The sequence below is a fragment of the Aedes albopictus genome, chromosome 2, assembly GCF_035046485.1.
Source record: "Aedes albopictus strain Foshan chromosome 2, AalbF5, whole genome shotgun sequence".
NCBI classification, from domain to species: Eukaryota; Metazoa; Arthropoda; class Insecta; order Diptera; family Culicidae; genus Aedes; species Aedes albopictus.
This window is the reverse complement of record NC_085137.1, coordinates 516,548,833-516,567,688: the sequence shown is the minus strand read 5'-3', so window position 1 is coordinate 516,567,688 and position 18,856 is coordinate 516,548,833. Positions and strand designations below refer to the sequence as shown.

The window sequence follows — 18,856 nt, the reverse complement described above, 5'->3', positions numbered from 1 at the left end:
TTCAAGAAGAACTTTCATCTTCCCTTCCTGAAATCGTACAAATCTGTATGTATTTACAATTTTATATAATACTAGCTGTCCCGGCAAACGTTGTCTTGCCGTCTTGTGGTGGTTTGACAACTGTTGAGCTCAAAATAGCACCGCACTCTAGATTGGTTTCAATTCAATCGTGCTGATTTCCTTCCCAGGTCATAAAAAATCAGCATTTTGTCTATTTTCTTACATTTCTTGTTCATTTTCCTAACTTTTTTTACGTATAAACACAGCCACCATGAATACGAATCTAACCATGCGAGATTAATTCTGATCGGTTCAGCCGTTCGTGACTTTTGTTGCCTCAAAGGGAAGTCAAACTCATTTTTATATATATAGATATTGTGCAGAACTAGATGAGCATGGCATGAAAATTCTGTCAAGAAATACAGTCACAATCATGGGTCACCCACAATTATGGGTCAATTCCATTTAAATTGCATAGTGAACTGACTGACTAATAATTGTGACAGAGTGACCCATAATTGTGCAATGACTGTAATAAATAAGTTATGAAACTCTTGGAAAACTTGTTGGATGTTTTCTGTCATGAATTTCACCTTGATGGAAACTTAGATAGACAAATCTCGCGCTCAGTATCATACGGGCGTATCTACAATGATCGATTTCTCTTCATCGATTTTCTCTTCGGCTAATAACTTGGCCTGCAATTCATTTTTGGTTGTTTTTGTTGTTTTAAATGCTAGTTCTAGTCGTCCTTCACCAAAATACACCGAGAGATCATCCGAATATTGATCGTATTTTCCGGAATAATCCGAAGAGAAAATCGACGAAGAGAAATCGATCATTGTAGATACGCCTGTATGATACTAAACGCGAGAAATGCTTAAAAATGTGCGAATGAATTTGTATAAGAATTTTTCAAATATGATTTCTTGAATATTTTGCAAAAATTCTCTCAAAATAAAATAAAATGAATAACAGAAAGTAATTAAGTAATTTTGATGTAATACTTGAAATATTTCTCTACGTACCCCCTTGGAAATTTTCAGAAGAATTACAAGAAGAAAACAGCGGTTTTTTTGAATAGCCTATGGAAATGTAATAGAACTCTCAATTTCTTCAAAATGTCCCATATTTACTAATTTATTTGAATTGTCTCATATAGTTTTTGGTTAAATTTTCATAATATGTAGTTACAAGCATTCTGGGAAAAGTTGTTAAATTTATTTGGGGATTTAAAATAATGACCAAGCCACTAAATAGCGACTTGCTATTAGGCCTGCACTCTCACCGACGCACCATGGGGCGGCCCCATACAAAATATGTTTGCGTTAGTTTATAAAACTCTCCAAACGCAGTCTTACAATATGCATAAAGTTGTTTCGATACACACGTACAGTGATTGGATTCCATTGATGTTGTTTTTTAAGGCATATGTTTTGAAGATTTCTATAACAGTTTTACTACTTTTAGTTCTACATATGATCTAGGTCGTCCCAAAATTCCATGAAATGTAGGTGCAGGATCTACAAGCAAAACTAGTATTATACGAATGACTATTCTATACGCCTCAGACCAATGACCAATGACTTCTGACAAGTAAATGGAGTATTATATTGAACTCTATACATGATACAGATCTTACAAGATCTCCATGGAATATAAGCCTTTGTGTCCAGTCCACAAAACAACCAGTGCTTGTGCAGGTCTGTGAAGGTCCGTAATGTAATAATTTCCGCGAATGAATTAAGAGGTCCGCAAAGCGCTGTAATTGTCTTTAAAGATTATTCAAGGCTGTGCATGGTTCACTCTCATTATTTGAGGTGTTACAACAGTTTCAACACTATGAAATTACAAGGGCATTGCTTACTATTGGGCGTTTATCTGTGCATGAAGATGGTTGTTCCAGTTTATAAAATAGATTGCAATTCGTAAAAACACGCTTCACTAAGAAATCTAATACCAGATTTAGATTCTGCAATGATTGATCTACCGAGAAAAGCGGTCATGACGACCAAATGTTTCCTCAAAGGTATTTAATGGCTAATATGGTAATTTTATGTTGGAATATTTCAATCATCGCCGACAACTTGATTTAAATTGCAGGATAGGAGTAAGTAGTAGCCAATTTTCTTTCAATGTCTCCCTTGGATCCTAAAGAAAGACATAAAAGTAGTTGCGAAGCGATTTTTTTTTGTATAGAACGATTTGTATAGGGAAAATTTGACTTATTAATGTGGAATCATTTGATGGTTTAACATTTTTGAATATTTTTCAATCCGTATTTTATCAATTTCCCAAAAAAGTTGAAAAAAGTGACTTTTTAGGTGAAAATAGTGACTTTAGTGACCTGACCTTGAAAAAAGAGACTTTTTAGTGACCAACCCAATAAAAGTGACTAAGTCACTAAAAAGTGACTTGCTACCAGCCCTGCAGCTTCCTCACGACATCGGTATGCGTGTGCGACCCCTATTGTATTAAGCAAACTTTTAGACAAAATCACAAGGCAAAAGTCGTCCATACATCGATTTTTGGTTGCAACGCCTCTGAGCTGAGAAAACAGCAAGTGAGTGTAACTCTTTCGCAGTGAGTGTTCCCATCCCTGATCACAACAATAACAAGTTTTTAAATTATAACAACAACATTGGAAATTTACCTTCTTTACTGCATTTCGTGGATATAAACACTTCGACAATTATATCCCGTTTTTTAATCATTTTTTTGTATACAGTTACATATTTCATTTCATAGAAAATCTCATAATGTTGTAATACTTGGTGGGTTAGTAGTTCCTTGAAAACAGTTAGACTCATATTTTATTATTCGCAATCAAGATAACTTTATGTAAAGGGCGGTCCAAAAAATTTTGCGCTTGGGTTGTTATCAATAACTTTTAAATATCAAAATTTGTTATTGGACTATTTTCCAAATTCATGATTATTAAGTTGTTATTGAAACAAACAAAACAAGTTATTAAATTGATCTTCCAGGAACATTTTTTTGTTATGATATTTGTTATTTTGCCGCTTATGACAGACAAGTTTATAACAAAATATGTTATGTTGATAACATTAAAATACCTGATTTAATTACTCAGTTATTTTGTCAAAATAACATATTTTGTTATGCAATTTTTACTTTCTTCTACTCGGGTGACATTTGAACCATTTTTAGTTTGAACGATGATGTGCAGATTAGCGGGGGGTCACATTAAAAAGTGTTCAGATTAGAAGCGGTCAAACCAACGCGGGTAGACAATATAGCAATTTCATCAAAGATTTTTTATCTTTGAATGTGAACAAAAGTGAAATTTATTATCATCAAAAGGCTATCACATTCACAGAAAGCAATGACGATTGACGCAGCGCAAAGCTATAATCATCTCAATTCTCTCAATTGCAAATCTTATCGCGCGATCGAGAGATCTATTCCATTAATGGCTCATTAATATATCGACGCCAAGTCATTTTCCTCAGTCGATCGTAGATGAGCAGTAATGGCAATCGGCTTCAAATGCGGTCAATTTCGATTGAATAACAACGCCTGGTGCCGGCTGCCTCTTCTTCCATTAGGGAAGAGAGCTTTGCAAACGGGAAACGATTACACCACCCCCGTTCGAACGCATTGACGATTGTTCCGAATTTGGAGGAGCGGCTCGTGGGTGCGATCAACAAGCTACTCGGCCCCAAATATGGTATCGTGGCACGAATCGTGTTTAGATTCAAAATGGTTTCGGTCGAATATAGAAATTCTCACGCTCGGAACTTGTCATGAGCAATAACAACAACAAAGAATAGAAGGTCAAAAAACATTTGTTCAGCTTTTGATGATCAACTGAAATCTACTTTGAGCTCTACTAATTATTTTACCTAACCGTTCATTTATTTCCAGCGATGCCACCGCACAAATCTCCGAAATCATCAACTTTGTCGGACAGTTGTCCGCACAAGCACAAGGGCTGTCGAATCCGGTGACCACGTCACAGAAGCTGCGAAATTCCGACCACCACATCTACCTGATGTTCGAATCCAACCAGAAACAGTAAGTATACCGAACTGCTACTTAAGGCGAAACTGGAAGCATTTACTCATTTTTAGTTTTTGATTTTTAATAAAATAACGAAGCAATATTTTCAAAATCGGTTTTCGTACACATGTAGAGTATGGATCAAGGTATCTCCTGAATTTTTCCCTGGTGAAAAAAGTTTTTCGTTTTTGCAGAAATCATTTTTTGTGCAATTTTGTTCAAAAATGGTTTCTGGAAAAATGAAAAAAAATTTCCACCAGGAAAAAAATCAGGAGATACCTTGATCCAAATTACGTCACGCTTCTAGTGGGGAGGGGGGGGGGGGGGGTGGTTTGCATAACGTGACGATCAATACCAATTTTTTTGAGGTCTCATACAAAAAGTGTGACATAGGGGGGGGATTGAAAATGGTCAATTTTTGCGTGATGTAATTTGTGTATCACCCCTTATGTATAATGTTCAATAAGATCTATACTTATCAACGATTTTCAAACGATGAACACAATATGCTTTAGTAATACAGCAAACTTAGTACAGAGTACATAGATCTTTCAATCAACTACAAAACTGTCTACCTATAGATAGCAGTTTCGCGGAGATAAAACCGTTGTATCCAAACGAACTGTCAAAATTTGTATCCAAACGAACATGACGTCACGATTTGGACAACATCAATGGAACGCATGACGTCATATTGAATCGTCGCACTCTTGAAAACTACTAGTGGGCTTCGTGGCCGTGCGATTAGCGGCAGCAGTCGTCTAGGCGTGTCATAAGCCTCGAAGTGTGCCGCGTTTCTATCTAATATCTACTACCTAGGACGCGTGACATACGATTCTAGGTGAAAGTCTATCTTGAATTATTTTTCCCCTACCATGCAGTTTGAACCCATTGACATCATAGAATACTTAGGACAAACACTATGTGAAAAACATTCTCCTAGTTTGTAGGCTGAATTGTGAACTTTCGAGAAACCCATTATGTACACGTGAGTACTCTAACCAAGTTTTGGCAAATAGGTATCAGTGTAATTTACTTGGGAATTTATGACGCTTTTCATTGACAATTTCTTAGATCTACTAAAATCATTCGCACAGTTATCCACTTCTATTTACAGAAATTTCTAAAAAGAACAACTCTGCGAACAGATTTTTCTAGAAATTTGTCGTTAGCAGTTTTCATTGCTTACGACTTTCAAGAAAAAAATCTGAGAAAAGTTTGCTAGGAATCGATGTATCAAATACCAATGCACAATGGGAAAAATAGGTATAAAACGCGAATAAATTCAATATCTCTGCTCGGAGTGAATGGATTTGAATGAAATTTTGACACAAACTGCAAAAAACTCTACAGATTAGGGAGATCTCAAAGCGAACTCCTGGAGAGACTACCGAAGAAACTCCTGAAAGAATCTCTGAAAAAAAACTTGAGGCATCCCTAAGTAATTCCAAGAGGAATCTCAGAAAGAATTTCTGTAAAAACCCTTGATGAAACTCTCGGAGTGATTCCTGAATTATCCTCTTGAGCAATCCCTACTGAACGTCAGGAGAAATCCCTTGCTGGAATTCTAGAAAAAAAAATTGAAGGATCTCCTGGACTAGTTGGTAAAGAAACTCCTATAGGGATTTCTGAAGGAGCTTCTGAAGGAATCCACGAAGAAGCTCGCAAAATAAACTCTGAAGGACCTGTTATGAGAGTCCCTGAAGGATCTTCTCGATGAATCTCTGATGAATCTCTAGAAGGCATCCCTGAACTCTCCTGAAAGAATTTTTTGAGTTTTCCTTGAAGGTACTTTTGTCGAGATCTTCCTGAGAGATCTCTGAAAAAAATCAATGATCCTGGAGGCATCCCACAAGAAGTTTTCTGGAGGATGTCCAGGGGGATCTCCTGGAAGCATCACTGAATCCTTGAAGGAACTTTTGGAGAGATGTAAATGATGAATAATTATTGATATCTAATGAAAAATAAAAAAAAACAGTTCTAAGAGTTGAGAAATCAATTATTGTAGTCAAACTGTTATGATAGTGATCGCGAGATTTTTTTTCTGAACTTTATGCAAACTTAATTTTGTTCGTGCACTGATCACCGACGTGAAAAATGAAAATCGGCGGCGTGACAAACAGTGGCGTATGGCGCGCGACCAATACCTCAGTCGGCGTCGGCGTGGGACAAAAAGTGTCGGCGGCGGCGGCGCACAGGTCTAGCTTCGACATTGCTAAAATCTGTGAAAAAATTACGGATCATTTCAGCTTCGTGGGTACCCGGGTACCGTGCCGGCTTTCTACATAATAAGAAAAAAATCAGAAGCCCTTTCCCCCTACTCCTTTTCACTCGAAAATTCGGTCAACCCTATTGATAGATATATATTCGCGAGTTCTTGAAATCTAGCAGAGTTTCAACTTCTTCCTCTCGATAATCATTAAAATATCGAGATGTGAAATCGGTAAAGGTACCCCTGCCGGGCACATAAGGGTTAAGTAGTACAGATCTTGGGTAACTTAACATAGGCAACCACCCAACCTGCATGGTATCTGCTGGAGAGAAAGTGTTGTTCGCTTTGTGTCGCACTTTGTTCTAGCTGAATTAGTCACCAGTTGACCAATTGGCATGTCAGATGAAGAATCCAAATCTTTATCTGATCATCGTTACATCTTTTTTAAACACTTAAATGTAGCTTCGCAAACTTTGCGTTTCAGGAATCCCCGGTCAAAGAACTGGGAACTCCACCTAAACCGAATTAATTGCGGTCAAATATCATGGATATTTATCATCCATTGACAGTTCAAATGATTTAGATGATACCGTTGATACTACAACGGCCTTCATCATGAAAACTTTTGAAGAAGTTTGCCCTCTGCGATCTGGCGAAGCTCATGAAACAATGTAGAAAGAATTGGAACTGCGACGTTCAACGGGGGGAGGTATAGCTTAAAAAAAAAGATCTTCTTGAAAAAAAAAAACGCGAGATTTTTTGGCTGTATTTCATGAAAATTTTAAGAAACTTTTTAAGAGATTCATAAAGGGTTTTCTGCAGAAATATTTTTGTGGAGATTTAAATGTTAAATTTAATGTTTGCAGTACATATAAAATATATTGTAAGCATTGAAGCGGCCAGGCCTACTGTACAGCAATATTGATTCCTGAAAGAAGAACACGGTGGGAGTGACGTAACTAAGAAAGTTGATGTCACTACTCATTCCTTTGTCTCCTTAGAGCACCGCCACGGGCGTCCCTAAATGTGTCCCTATCCCTATTTCCGGGCCCTGAATAGGGACCCATGTTCACACCGGTGGTGTCTAAACGGGAATGAAAAATAAGGACGCGACATGGGATTAGCGATGGGTTTCTACATTTGGGGACCCACTCAAATCTTGCACTGAGTTGCTATTCCGATGGTTTGTGTGACGTCACTTTCTTTATTTATATTTTGCGGTGAAGTGAGCTGAGCAGTGGTATGGAAAATGAACAGCAGTGGATCAATAAAGCATGAGGTGAATATTGATGCACTTTGTCACGTGACTAGATGTTTTCCAGAACCCTATCATAAACAAACAGACGCAACACTAATAATTCCCACGTACACCGATTAAACGGTTTATTTAAAAATTTACGACAATGATTTTTCATAAGGGCCTAACTAACTTGATCGATTTCTCTTCGTCGACTCTCTCTTTCGCTAATAACTTGATCAAAACAAACAAAATATTTATTCTTTTTTCTATAGCAACATGTAGTCGTCTCGAAAATGTCAGGTAGGCCCAAATGAAAAATCAGTGTCGATTTAATAGTTGGCCAACTGCCCATCTGTGGCGCTCGCAGCGTTTTTGTTCAAGTTTTACATTCGCTCACTATTGCCACCTAGTTTATTATTGGCTACTCTATTGGCCAAACTCAGTCCTTTTAGATTGGGTAAATATACTTCCGCGACTATGATTTTGAATAGCAAACGTATCACTTGAAAGAAATTGCTATTAAAATCATCGTCATGTAAACATAATCATCAATGCCAAACACGCTATTTCACAAAACGCTCAGTAGGTGCCGGTAGTAACCCAGGCAGAAAAGAATTACAAAACAATTGCAAGTTTTACCATTCAAAACGAATTACTGAATGGTAAAATTTGTCATTGGTTTGTTTGAAATAAGTGACAAAAGGGCAAAAATAATAACTGACATTGTTCGATAAAATAACTAAAGAATGTCAAATTTTGACATTACAATGGCAAACCAAGAACAAAAAAATTAAGATTGAGAATTGCAAAATATACCATTATTGAGTTATTGAAAATAGAACAATATCAAAATAAGTTATTCCCTTTTCATCCAAACCCGAGCAGGAATGAATAACTGCCACATAACTGGAACATACCAAAGTCAGGTATCATACCAAGGCAAGGTATTGATCGCTTATCCAGGTATTGAAAATAACATATTTTGGTATTTTGTAGGTATTCATGAAATATCTCAACGAGTTATTGGTTTGGTGTTGAGGACTGCTTGAGGTATTATTTAATTATGGAAAAATCTCTATTTGTATGGAAAAATCGTCGATTATTATTTAGGTATTGCCATACCTGATGTCATTATTCACGCGTTATGCATAGAATACACACCAGTTATTATTTTAGGTATTTTACCTCTTATGCAAGGCTACTTAATACCTCATTCGGGTTGTAGGTATTCGGTTTTCCATACCTGAGTTAGTTATTCTTCAGCTATTTTCTCCTGCTCGGGAAAGAAGGGTATATTAAGTTGTTAATTCCTATAACAAAATGAAAACTTATAAGTTTTTTGGATGGAAAGTAATTGCAAACAAATATCAAAATTTACCATTAGAATAACCAAAGTTCAAATTTTGTCATTATGTTGTTCTTGATAAGTGCCAAAACTGCGAGTGCATCAAACTCGCAAAAGGTCAACAATATCTCACCAATTGCAAAGTTTGTTATGATAGCAAAATAAGACATTCAGTAGTTATTCTTCCAAATTTTAAAATGACAAGCGAATGGCATATTTTGATATGATATCATATTATGCTATTCACATGTTGTTTTAAGCTCTTCATGAAGAACTCATGAATGACAAAATAAGTTATGACAATAAAATTTGTTATTCTTTTGTTTTTGGTTTGCCATTCACCTCTACCCGGGAAGCGAACGTCAAACAGGAGCAAAAATTATGTGAGCGCCGTCTGCGAACAATTTGCAAACTACAGAATATTTGATTTAAATATTCTTTAAAAAATAAAACGATAATAAATGACTAGAGGGAGACCGGAGATGTCTGCTTGTCTGTGACGAAATGTTAGAAGTGTTGCGTCTGTTTGTCTGCGACCCTTTATAAAGGGTAGAGCTTAATGGCAAAAGAATGGCAAATTCTACCATTAAAACAGAATGTTTGAATGGCAAAATGTGTTATTTGTTTGTTTGAAATAAGAGTTAAAATAACAAAAATAATAACAAAATTTTGGTTGCAGAAAAACTTAAAAATAACTTATTTTGCCATTGTAATAACAAAGTAATGGTAAAGCATGCGGATTAAATTGAAGAACAAAATAAGTTATTATTGAGATATTGATAACAAAATAAAACCCAAATCAACTGTTATCGGTGAATAAAAAAATATGACATTCTTGAGTTATTGATAACAGAATAAGAACAAATTTAGCTGTTTATGTGGCGATCAAAATAATGGTAGGTTTAGTTGTTTAAATCCAATTTTAAAATAATGGTAGATGCAGTTATTATTTCAAAGTAGCAGAAGAATGGTAAAATGAGCTATTTCTTTTTTTTCCTTCAATAAAATTTAAGTTCATCAATCAATGTAAAAACAGATTCTTGGATCTACATGAACGGTAACTTTTGACGAATACTGGAAATTCTTTGCGATCAAACTAACTGCACATACATAGTTGGTCGGAGATTGCAAACAAACATTTTATTTGATAATGTTTATTCCTACATAGAGACTGATCTCTTCAGCGTAATGAAGATCAATGATTCAATACAACAATGTATCAGTATGAATATACAAAGCGACAGCAGTACAAAACATTACATATCAAAGTTTAAAATCCGCACTCGAATTGACTGAGCATTGAGAGAGAAAATAGCACAAATAAAAGTTTATGTTGTACACAACTAGTAGAATTGATGTTTACATGTGCAAGAAGAATCCCACTACACCAGTGCCCTCCCTTCAGGTGTAAAGTGTCGTAAATACATTTACAAACAAACAAACAAACCAGTGCCCTAGTAGCTTTCTTAAAAAGATCGAAAAAGATAGATACTTCGTTTTACAAATTATACTCTTTAATTGTTTGAGTTCTAAATTAACATAAATTGATGTACATCAAATAGAATCCATTGCGAATCAAACACACAGCTGAGAATCCGGATTTGTTTACTTTTGCGAGATACGTCGAATTGAAAAGTTATGATTGAAATATACAATATAATATTTAATGGTATATTAAGAATAAAATATGTTATGGTGCCTAATGTTTATAAATAATTTCTCACAATATCAAAATAATGGCAAATTTAGCTAGGAATGTAAATTATGTTATTGTTTTGATATTTTATACAATTCATTATAAAAGGTGCTAAATTGCAAGTTTTACCATGATAGTAATTTTTGTTATTGATGTGTTATTTAGCATTATTCATGAATAACATATCAATGACAAGATTTGCTATGATTGTATATTTTGCTATTGATTTGCCATTTTAAGTTTTTCATAATAACAGAAGAATGGCAAAACGAGATATGATGGCAAAACCAGTTATTATTTTGTTCTTTGTTTGCCATTAGCCTCTACCCTTTATGATTTTATGCAGGATTCATCAAAAGCCATAAGGACATATTTAATTTGTTTCAGTTTGTACTACGTCCGATAAAAAGTGAGGACCACTTTTAGCAACGCACGGTGGAAAATCAAGTTCCTAAACCCAAAATAGAAACCACTGGTGGGAAGGTGAGGTGCTATCCTAAAATAGCACCCGGCAAGGAGTGGTATAATAGGGATAGCGATGAGGACTCCCGTGGCGGTGATCTTATAAGGCCATAACTGTCTGAAAGTACTGTCGAACATTTAAAATCTACCCAAAATTTCAGCTGAAAAATCATTGCGGGGTTAGGCCAGGCATGACTTCAAAAGTTTCACATAAAAAAAATCGAGCGTTTGGCACCGTGGAACTGATCTACCAAGCCAAGCTAGGGACCATAATATCGTTGCCTTACTTATTTTATTTTCAATATAACAGCACTCTAATTTGAAAATGTTCTTCAATGGGTTTAGGATGACTAGTGGCCCAGTGACCCTACATAATGTACAGGGGATAGACAAAATGATCGGGACAAGCAAAATTTTCACTTTCCAAAAAATGTTCAACTAGCTGTAACTTTTCGAAAAGTGCATCAAATATTCTCAAATTTTTACTGTGAGTGCATCAACTAGTTGTGCATCAGTGGTTCAAATTGGAAAAAGATCGGGCCATTCTCCACGAAGTTATAAAGATTCTTGAAAAAGGTAAAATTATCCGATAGCCAACTTTGAGCTGTTATATCTCCGGATTCAATGAACCGATTGAAATGAAGTTTTGACCATTTATGACTTACATAATAAACTCTGGAAAACATTTGACTTAACCTGAAATTTTTAACAAGAGACAAAATTATAGCGATTTTAATTTTTTCACGATTTTTTAGTAAATTGGTCCATTTTTAATATACATTCTATAACTTTTTCAATTTATTGGTGGCTGTGTTGTTACTTTCCTTCAAAACACATTTATATATAAGTCAATTAGAGGGAAATTAAATGAACTATAATTTGCATCTTGAATTTTGAAACGATGTTGATATTTTGGAAAATTTGGTGTTTTATTAGAAAAACAATCTAATCGTTATAATTTTCTTCCGTGTTAAAAATCTTAAGTTAAGTCAATGGTTTTTCATAGCTCATTATATAAGTCATAAATGGTCAAAATTTCAATGCAATCGGTTCATTGAATCCGAAGATATAACAGCTCAAAGTTGGCTATCGGATAAATTTACCTTTTTCAAGAACCTTTATAACTTCATGGAAAATGGCCCGATCTTTTCTAAGTTTGGGCTACTGATACACATCTAGTTAATGAACTTACAGTAAAAATTTGAGAATATTTGATGCACTTTTCGAAAAGTTACAGCTAGTTGAACACTTTTTGAAAAGTGAAAATTTTGCCTGTCCCGATCATTTTGTTTATCCCCTGTAGAAATACTAAAGCCAATTTCAAGGTATGCGCTTCAACTGACGTTATAACAGAGCAAAGATTGAGTAGAATTACATTTTAAGTGGTAATTAGAATATAATTGTTGACTTTTGACTACTATTAGAGTAAAACATGACCGATAAGCGAAATGGAAAACGAGTACAGTATACCCCACAGGAAAAATAGAACAAAAGCGCCGTAGCGTGCTTCGTGACCCAATTTCGCTTTCATGCGGCACGAGATTGAATTCCTGCGAAACATGCGACAGCCGTCTGAATAAGAGTTCTTCTGATATCCTTTGTTTCGTTTTTCCTTTCTCTAATCTGGAAACTGTCGCAACGCACTCGCAGCGGGCTGGTCGTTGGCATTCTCAAAGTTGGCCGCAAATCCCTGTACGTGTTTGACCAGAACGGCGAGACGGTGAATGTGACGGCGCCCTGCGTGCTAGACTTCTACGTGCACGAGTCGCGACAACGTGGCGGATTGGGCCGGGAGCTGTTCGACCACATGCTCAAAGAGGAAAACATCCACCCGGAGGAGATGGCCATCGATCGACCGTCGGAGAAACTTCTCGGATTCCTGCAGAAGCATTATGGTAAGTGCGAATCAGAAACAGAAACTTAGATGCAATCAGCCATAGTAGAAGTGGCTAATGTCCACTTGCGGAATTATCCCGGAAATTCATGCTGCCTAACCAGCTAATGAACCCGTACTGGCCACAGGAACACGCTTCCTCATTCGCAAAGGATGCTTATCGCTGTTTTATCAAGGCAAATATTTGTTTCACTTTTCCGCACTGGCCGGAAGAAATTCATTTAGATCGCAGGAGGCGTGTTGCTGGTGCATCTAGCCACCATAAGCCGTTGCCGTAGACACGTATGGCCAACTGAGCAAACAGGCTTCGTCACGCAAGGCATGGGCTACTATGACTGACTAAATACCTTGTGGAAGCAATTTGTTATCCAAGTTCCACCGCTGCCAGTACTGTAAATTTTACACTCTAATGGATTTCTTCTTCCTTTCGTTGTACCTTGGTCAACTCCTGCATTTACAGGACTCTACAAGAAGATACCGCAAATGAACAATTTCGTGGTGTACGAAGGTTTCTTTGCAAACAATCACCACGCCTCGGACATCGATGGACGTCGTATGCACATCACCGCCAGGTAAGGCTATCGTAATATCTTGAGGAGAAAAATGGAAAATCACGCCGAAAACTAATTCACTTTGGTGCTTCTATTCCAAGGGAAGGTTTATAGGCATTTTTTTTAATATAATAGAAAAACCCACACATCACTTAATAATTATGGGTGTAACTAATACCGTTCACAATGCTTAATTTCCCGTCTCTCCCTTTCTAACCATCAAAACTCACCGCAATCAATCAACCACCACCCAACCAACAACAGTCCTAACACGAACCTCTTCGGGCCCACCTTCACCACCGTCGGGGATCAGCGGAGGTCCAGCTCGCAGACGCGTCAACCGGTCGTATCCCCGCCAGTCGTCCAGCAACCCCCGGTGGGTCGCTATGCGGCAAAACGACCATCCTGCAGTATGGCACAGGTAACTACTACATACTACATTGAAACAAGTCCACCCCAAATTAGAAGAAACACGCTTTTCGTTCTAACGTTTATCACGGCTACTAAATTCGGGGCGACAAAAAGCTAAAGCATGTAACAACAGTAGGCGCTGAGGCTAGCATACCATCCGACTACTTCTTTTAGATTGTGCGTTTTTCTTCTCACCTCGACAAACAAACTTCCGCTTGCTAGGATTAAACTTTTATATCTTTTATTTTTCACTGTTTGTCGGTTGAAAGTTGGAATTGAGTGTGATAACAGTATGTATAACGGCACATCACACACCGAAGGCCATTAAAATGCAAATCTTGAGGACGGCTTTGGAGCGGATGAAAAGGCATCTTGCACGCTATGTACATATTTGTGCCAGTCAGGGTTATTTAATAGAGCAATAAATTTAAATAGGAACATGATGGAAAAGCTTTGCCAGGTTTTTCTTTGGTTGAGTATAGAAATATTTACGGAAAAAATGAAAAATTGTAATAGCAGGCTTTTCTAAACATTGTTTTCATAACTGGTTGGATTTGTTTAAGTTTCATGAGACAGCTATAACAACCAACGACAATGGCATTGATAGAAGTTTTATCGATCGCTAGAAGTTGTTTAAGAAGCCCTAACAGGGTGCCCAGACCTATCATAGGACTAAATTTCCAGGGAGAAATTTTAAAAGTTTAAAATTCAAAAATTAACTCAAGTTCTTAGCAAAATTCCTTCGAGTAGGGTATTGGTTCCCTTATTAAGCATGTTGCTCCCATTTTCATCCTACGAAAAACGAAGGATTGAAGCGCTGTTTGTTTTGTTTCTTATTTTTGTATTTTTTGTTAAAAGTAAGCACGTATGAAAGCAAAAAGAACGGAATCAATCGGTGCCGTAATCGCTTGTTTTCGAGTAGGGTGAATATAGGAGCGTGAGATTACTGATGGCACACATACCCTATAACAAAAAAATCGGTTAAGGAATATTTCAAGATTTTTTCCAGAGTTCCTTTGTATTAATTGCTAAGAATTTCATTGACATTTTAACCTAACATTTCTTTTAAGAAGAAATAACATCCAAACACTCTAAAAATTCGAGAAAAAAATATTCAGGTAATCCAATCAATTATTCCACATTGAGAATTCGAAATTCTATCTATGATTCTTCTTTGAAATGCGTTCAGGATTCCTCCTTTGATTTCTACCGCTAATCATCCTTTGAATTCTTTCACAGTTTCTCACAAAATTCTTCCTTTTTTTTGTTTTTATTAATGTGTCCTCTCTCCTCTTCTTAGCGTAACGTCCTCACTGGGACAAAGCCTGCTTCTCAGCTTAGTGTTCTATGAGCACTTCCACAGTTATTAACTGAGAGCTTCCTCTGCCAATGACCATTTTGCATGTGTATATCGTGTGGCAGGCACGAAGATACTCTATGCCCAAGGAAGTCAAGGAAATTTCCTTTACGAAAAGATCCTGGACCGACCGGGAATCGAACCCGTCACCCTCAGCATGGTCATGCTGAATACCCGTGCGTTTACCGCCTCGGCTATATGGGCCCCTTATTAATGTGTATTGTAACTTAAATGCTAATTCTACACTAAAATTCTTCCCGCGAGTTATTCCTTGAATTCACGAAAAGGTTTTTTTTTCCTGAAGGTTTGCTGGAGTTTTTTTTTTCGCTTTCTCCAGTTCTTCCAAGTTTTTTCCACGAATTTGCTCCCATAAATTGTTTCTTTCGAGATTTTTCCGGTGTTCTTTCGGAATTTCTGAGAGTTGTTGCAATTATTTTCAGAGCTCTTCCCAGGATTTCTGCAGGAATTTCCACGTGCTAAACGATTAGATTATTTCTCTAATGAAACGCCATTAGATTAGATTAGATCGATTAGATTATTTCTCTAATGAAACGCCAAATTAGCCAAATTTTCAACACAGCTTGGTAATGTTAGTTCATTTAAATTCCCTCCAATTAACTTGAATGAACTTGAATATAAATATATTTTGAAAGGGATTAACAAAATATTTGGTAAAAAATTGGAAAAAGTTATGGGATGCATGCTAAATAGACCAGTGCTGGAGTACCTCCCAAGATCTCTTCCAGAGTTTTTCCCGATATGTTTCTCACCTGATTTCCTCCCTGGAGCTTTCTAACAGTTTCTCTCGTTTTTTTTGCGAGATTTGATTTTTACAGAAGTTTTTCTAACTATTACTTTCAGAGACATTCTGATAAAAACTCCTGGAAAATCGCTGCAAGAACTCAGGGAGCAACTTTTGAAGAAACCCCATACGGAGCATCCAAAATCTCGGGGCAATTTTTGGTAGGGATTCACGTGAAAATAAGCTCAGGTGGATCACTGCAAAAAATCTGGTAATCAAGCCTGGAAAAAACTCTGAAAGAAGTCACGGAAAGAATTCCATCAGAAATACTACCAATAGGGCACTGCATGCCGCGGTTTTCTAAGTCTGACGTGGCCATGGAATTACGATTCGGAAATTTCCTCTTAGAACTTAGATTTAGAAAAATTTGGGCAGCTTTTCATGGTTTTTTTCCCAAGGAGATGTTGATGAGATTCTTCCAAAGGGTTTATTGAGGATTCCTTCAAGAAGTTCCTTCTGGAGTTCTTCCTGAAGTTTCTCCTGAGATTCCTAAAGAGGTTCCATCAGGAAATCCTTTGAGTCCGGACGGGACGGTGGTTGGTTCTCAAATTCCTTCATAATTTCTCTAGAAATTAATTCCGAGATTCCTTCAAGACTTTCTTCTATGATAACCCCAGTATGTTTTCCTGGTATTCCTCCAGGAATTTCTTCCGTGCTTTCCCCACAAATGTATTCTAGGATTCCTCTAGGATTTCCGTCTGTGATTATTCAGGGAGCTCCATCTGGGATTGTTTTTGGGGTTCCTTCAGAAGTTTCCTTCTGGGATCCTTTCTGAGATTCCTGAGGTTCCTTCAAAAAGTCCTTTCAAGACTTCTTCAGATATTCCTTCTCAGACTGCCAAAAGGCATTCCTGGAAAATATACTCGGAATTCCAGTAATTTCTCCCGGGATTTCTTCCGGGATTCCTCCAGGAGTTCTTTCGAGAATCACCCCAAGTAACAGAACTAGCTGAATAATAGTTTCTTAAGCCAAAGTTTGCTTAAGAGTTGTTTGTTCCACTCCTGTACAGCTAAAATGTTTGTTGGGACTTCAGGAATTCCATTCCAGATTCTTACAAAAATTCCTCTCAACATTCCGTCTGGGATTCCTTCTGGAATTATTTCTGAGATCCTTCCTGGAATCTTACGAGAACTTTTTTCAGTTACTACTTCTGCAATTGCTTCAAGTTCCGGGAATTTCTATTGGGATTCTGTCAGGATTCGCTTCTGGCATTTCATCAGGAACTCCTTCGTGAATTTCTTCGGAAACATCTTCCGAGAAATTTCTGGAATTCTTTCAGGAACTGATTTCGGGATTTCTACAGGAACTCTTTCTAGGATTTATCTAAGAACTCTTTAGGTTTCCTCCATTTGAGTTCCATTTGGAATTCCTCTAGCTCTAAATTTTGAGCAATCCTTCCAGCAGTTTTTATTGATGACATTCCTTATGAAGCTCCTACAGGATTTCTTTGCCGAAATACTCCAGCATGTTCCTTCTGGGTTTTCTCCAACAGGAGTTCTTGGAGGAATGTCAGATGAAACTTCTTAGGAATCTCAGAAGAAATTAGGAATCTTAGAAGAAGATTGTAAAGGAATCACACAAAAACTCTTGTACAATTCCTTGAAAAAAATTGTGGAGAAACACGACATGTAAACTTTATTTTAGTCAAGTAAACTTAGTGCTATGATGGCTTACATAATATATCATGTAAAGTTGTGTTATATCTCATGTAAACACTCAGAGTCATAATCCAATTTTACATGGTATTTTATGACTTTTACATAATATGCACGTAAACTTCTGTGATATCCCACGCTCCAATTATGTGAATCATATGTCACAGAATTATACACTCTTTTTTCGACCTGTGTAGAATTCCTGTGGAATCCCAGAAAAACCTCCTGGAGGGGTACCACCGTGCCGTCATCAAGTCATAAATCAGCACACTTTCCCACGCACGCGAACCCTACATGTTGAATTAAATCACACCACCCATGAAAATCTGAACAAATTCCGAATCGTAAACAACAACGCCACGAACGTCAAAAACTACACAGATAAAAATAATGAAATTTACACGTCATGTAAACTTCAGTTTAGTCATGTAAACTTAGTGTTATGATAGTTTACATGATATATCATGTAAATTTGTGTTATGTCATGTAAACACACAGAGTCATGCTGAATTATATGACATATAATGGAATTTTACATGATATTTTTTACTTTTACATGATATGTCATGTAAACTTCTGTTATATCCCACGCTCCAATCATGTGCATCATATATCACAGAATTTTGCACTCTTTTTTCGATCTGTGTAGGAATTAAAAAATATCTTAGAAATCACGGCATGCAGTGCCCTATTGGGCACGTGTAAAATGCAAACCGGAAAATATCTGAAAAGGAAGACCAGGGTAAACTCAGCAATACTTTGGGATACAACCCAGGACCAACACATGAAGAAATCTTCTAGGAAAAAAGCTTAGAGAAATCTGAGACAAAACGTCAAAAGAAATCCGGCGAGAACCTTTAGGAAATATTCCAGATAAACTGTAGGAATCCAGAGAGTAACTCTAGAATAAAGCTCACGGAAATTTCTTGTAGAAATTACAGGAAATACTTCTGATGAAATTCCGGGAGGAACTCCTGCAAAAAACTCGAGAAACACTCCTTAAAATTCGTAGAAGAGCTCTAGTAGAAACTCGAGGAATAACTCTGGGAGAAATCCTGGGTTGTCTTCTGGGGAAGTCCCAAAACACCGGAAGGAATCACGGAAAATCTTCAAGAGGAATCCCGAGTGTTTGGGCAAAACGCAGGAGGAACTCAGGTACAAAACTCATGAGGGATTCTGGTAGCAATAACGTGAAAACCTCTGCAAGA

The 18,856-nt window shown here is 36.9% G+C and overlaps 1 protein-coding gene across 4 annotated transcripts in view; it reads left to right on the top strand.

Annotated features, from left to right (window-relative positions):
- LOC109411441 (alpha-tubulin N-acetyltransferase) overlaps positions 1-18,856 on the top strand; it is a 126,290-nt gene that overhangs the window by 88,531 nt on the left and 18,903 nt on the right. For all 4 annotated transcript variants that reach the window (XM_062854579.1, XM_029870167.2, XM_062854580.1 and 1 more), the window contains 4 exons: positions 3,889-4,038; positions 12,629-12,873; positions 13,333-13,444; positions 13,688-13,844. In XM_062854579.1, coding sequence (XP_062710563.1) covers positions 3,889-4,038; positions 12,629-12,873; positions 13,333-13,444; positions 13,688-13,844 — 664 coding nt within the window. The remainder of the gene's footprint in view (positions 1-3,888; positions 4,039-12,628; positions 12,874-13,332; positions 13,445-13,687; positions 13,845-18,856) is intronic.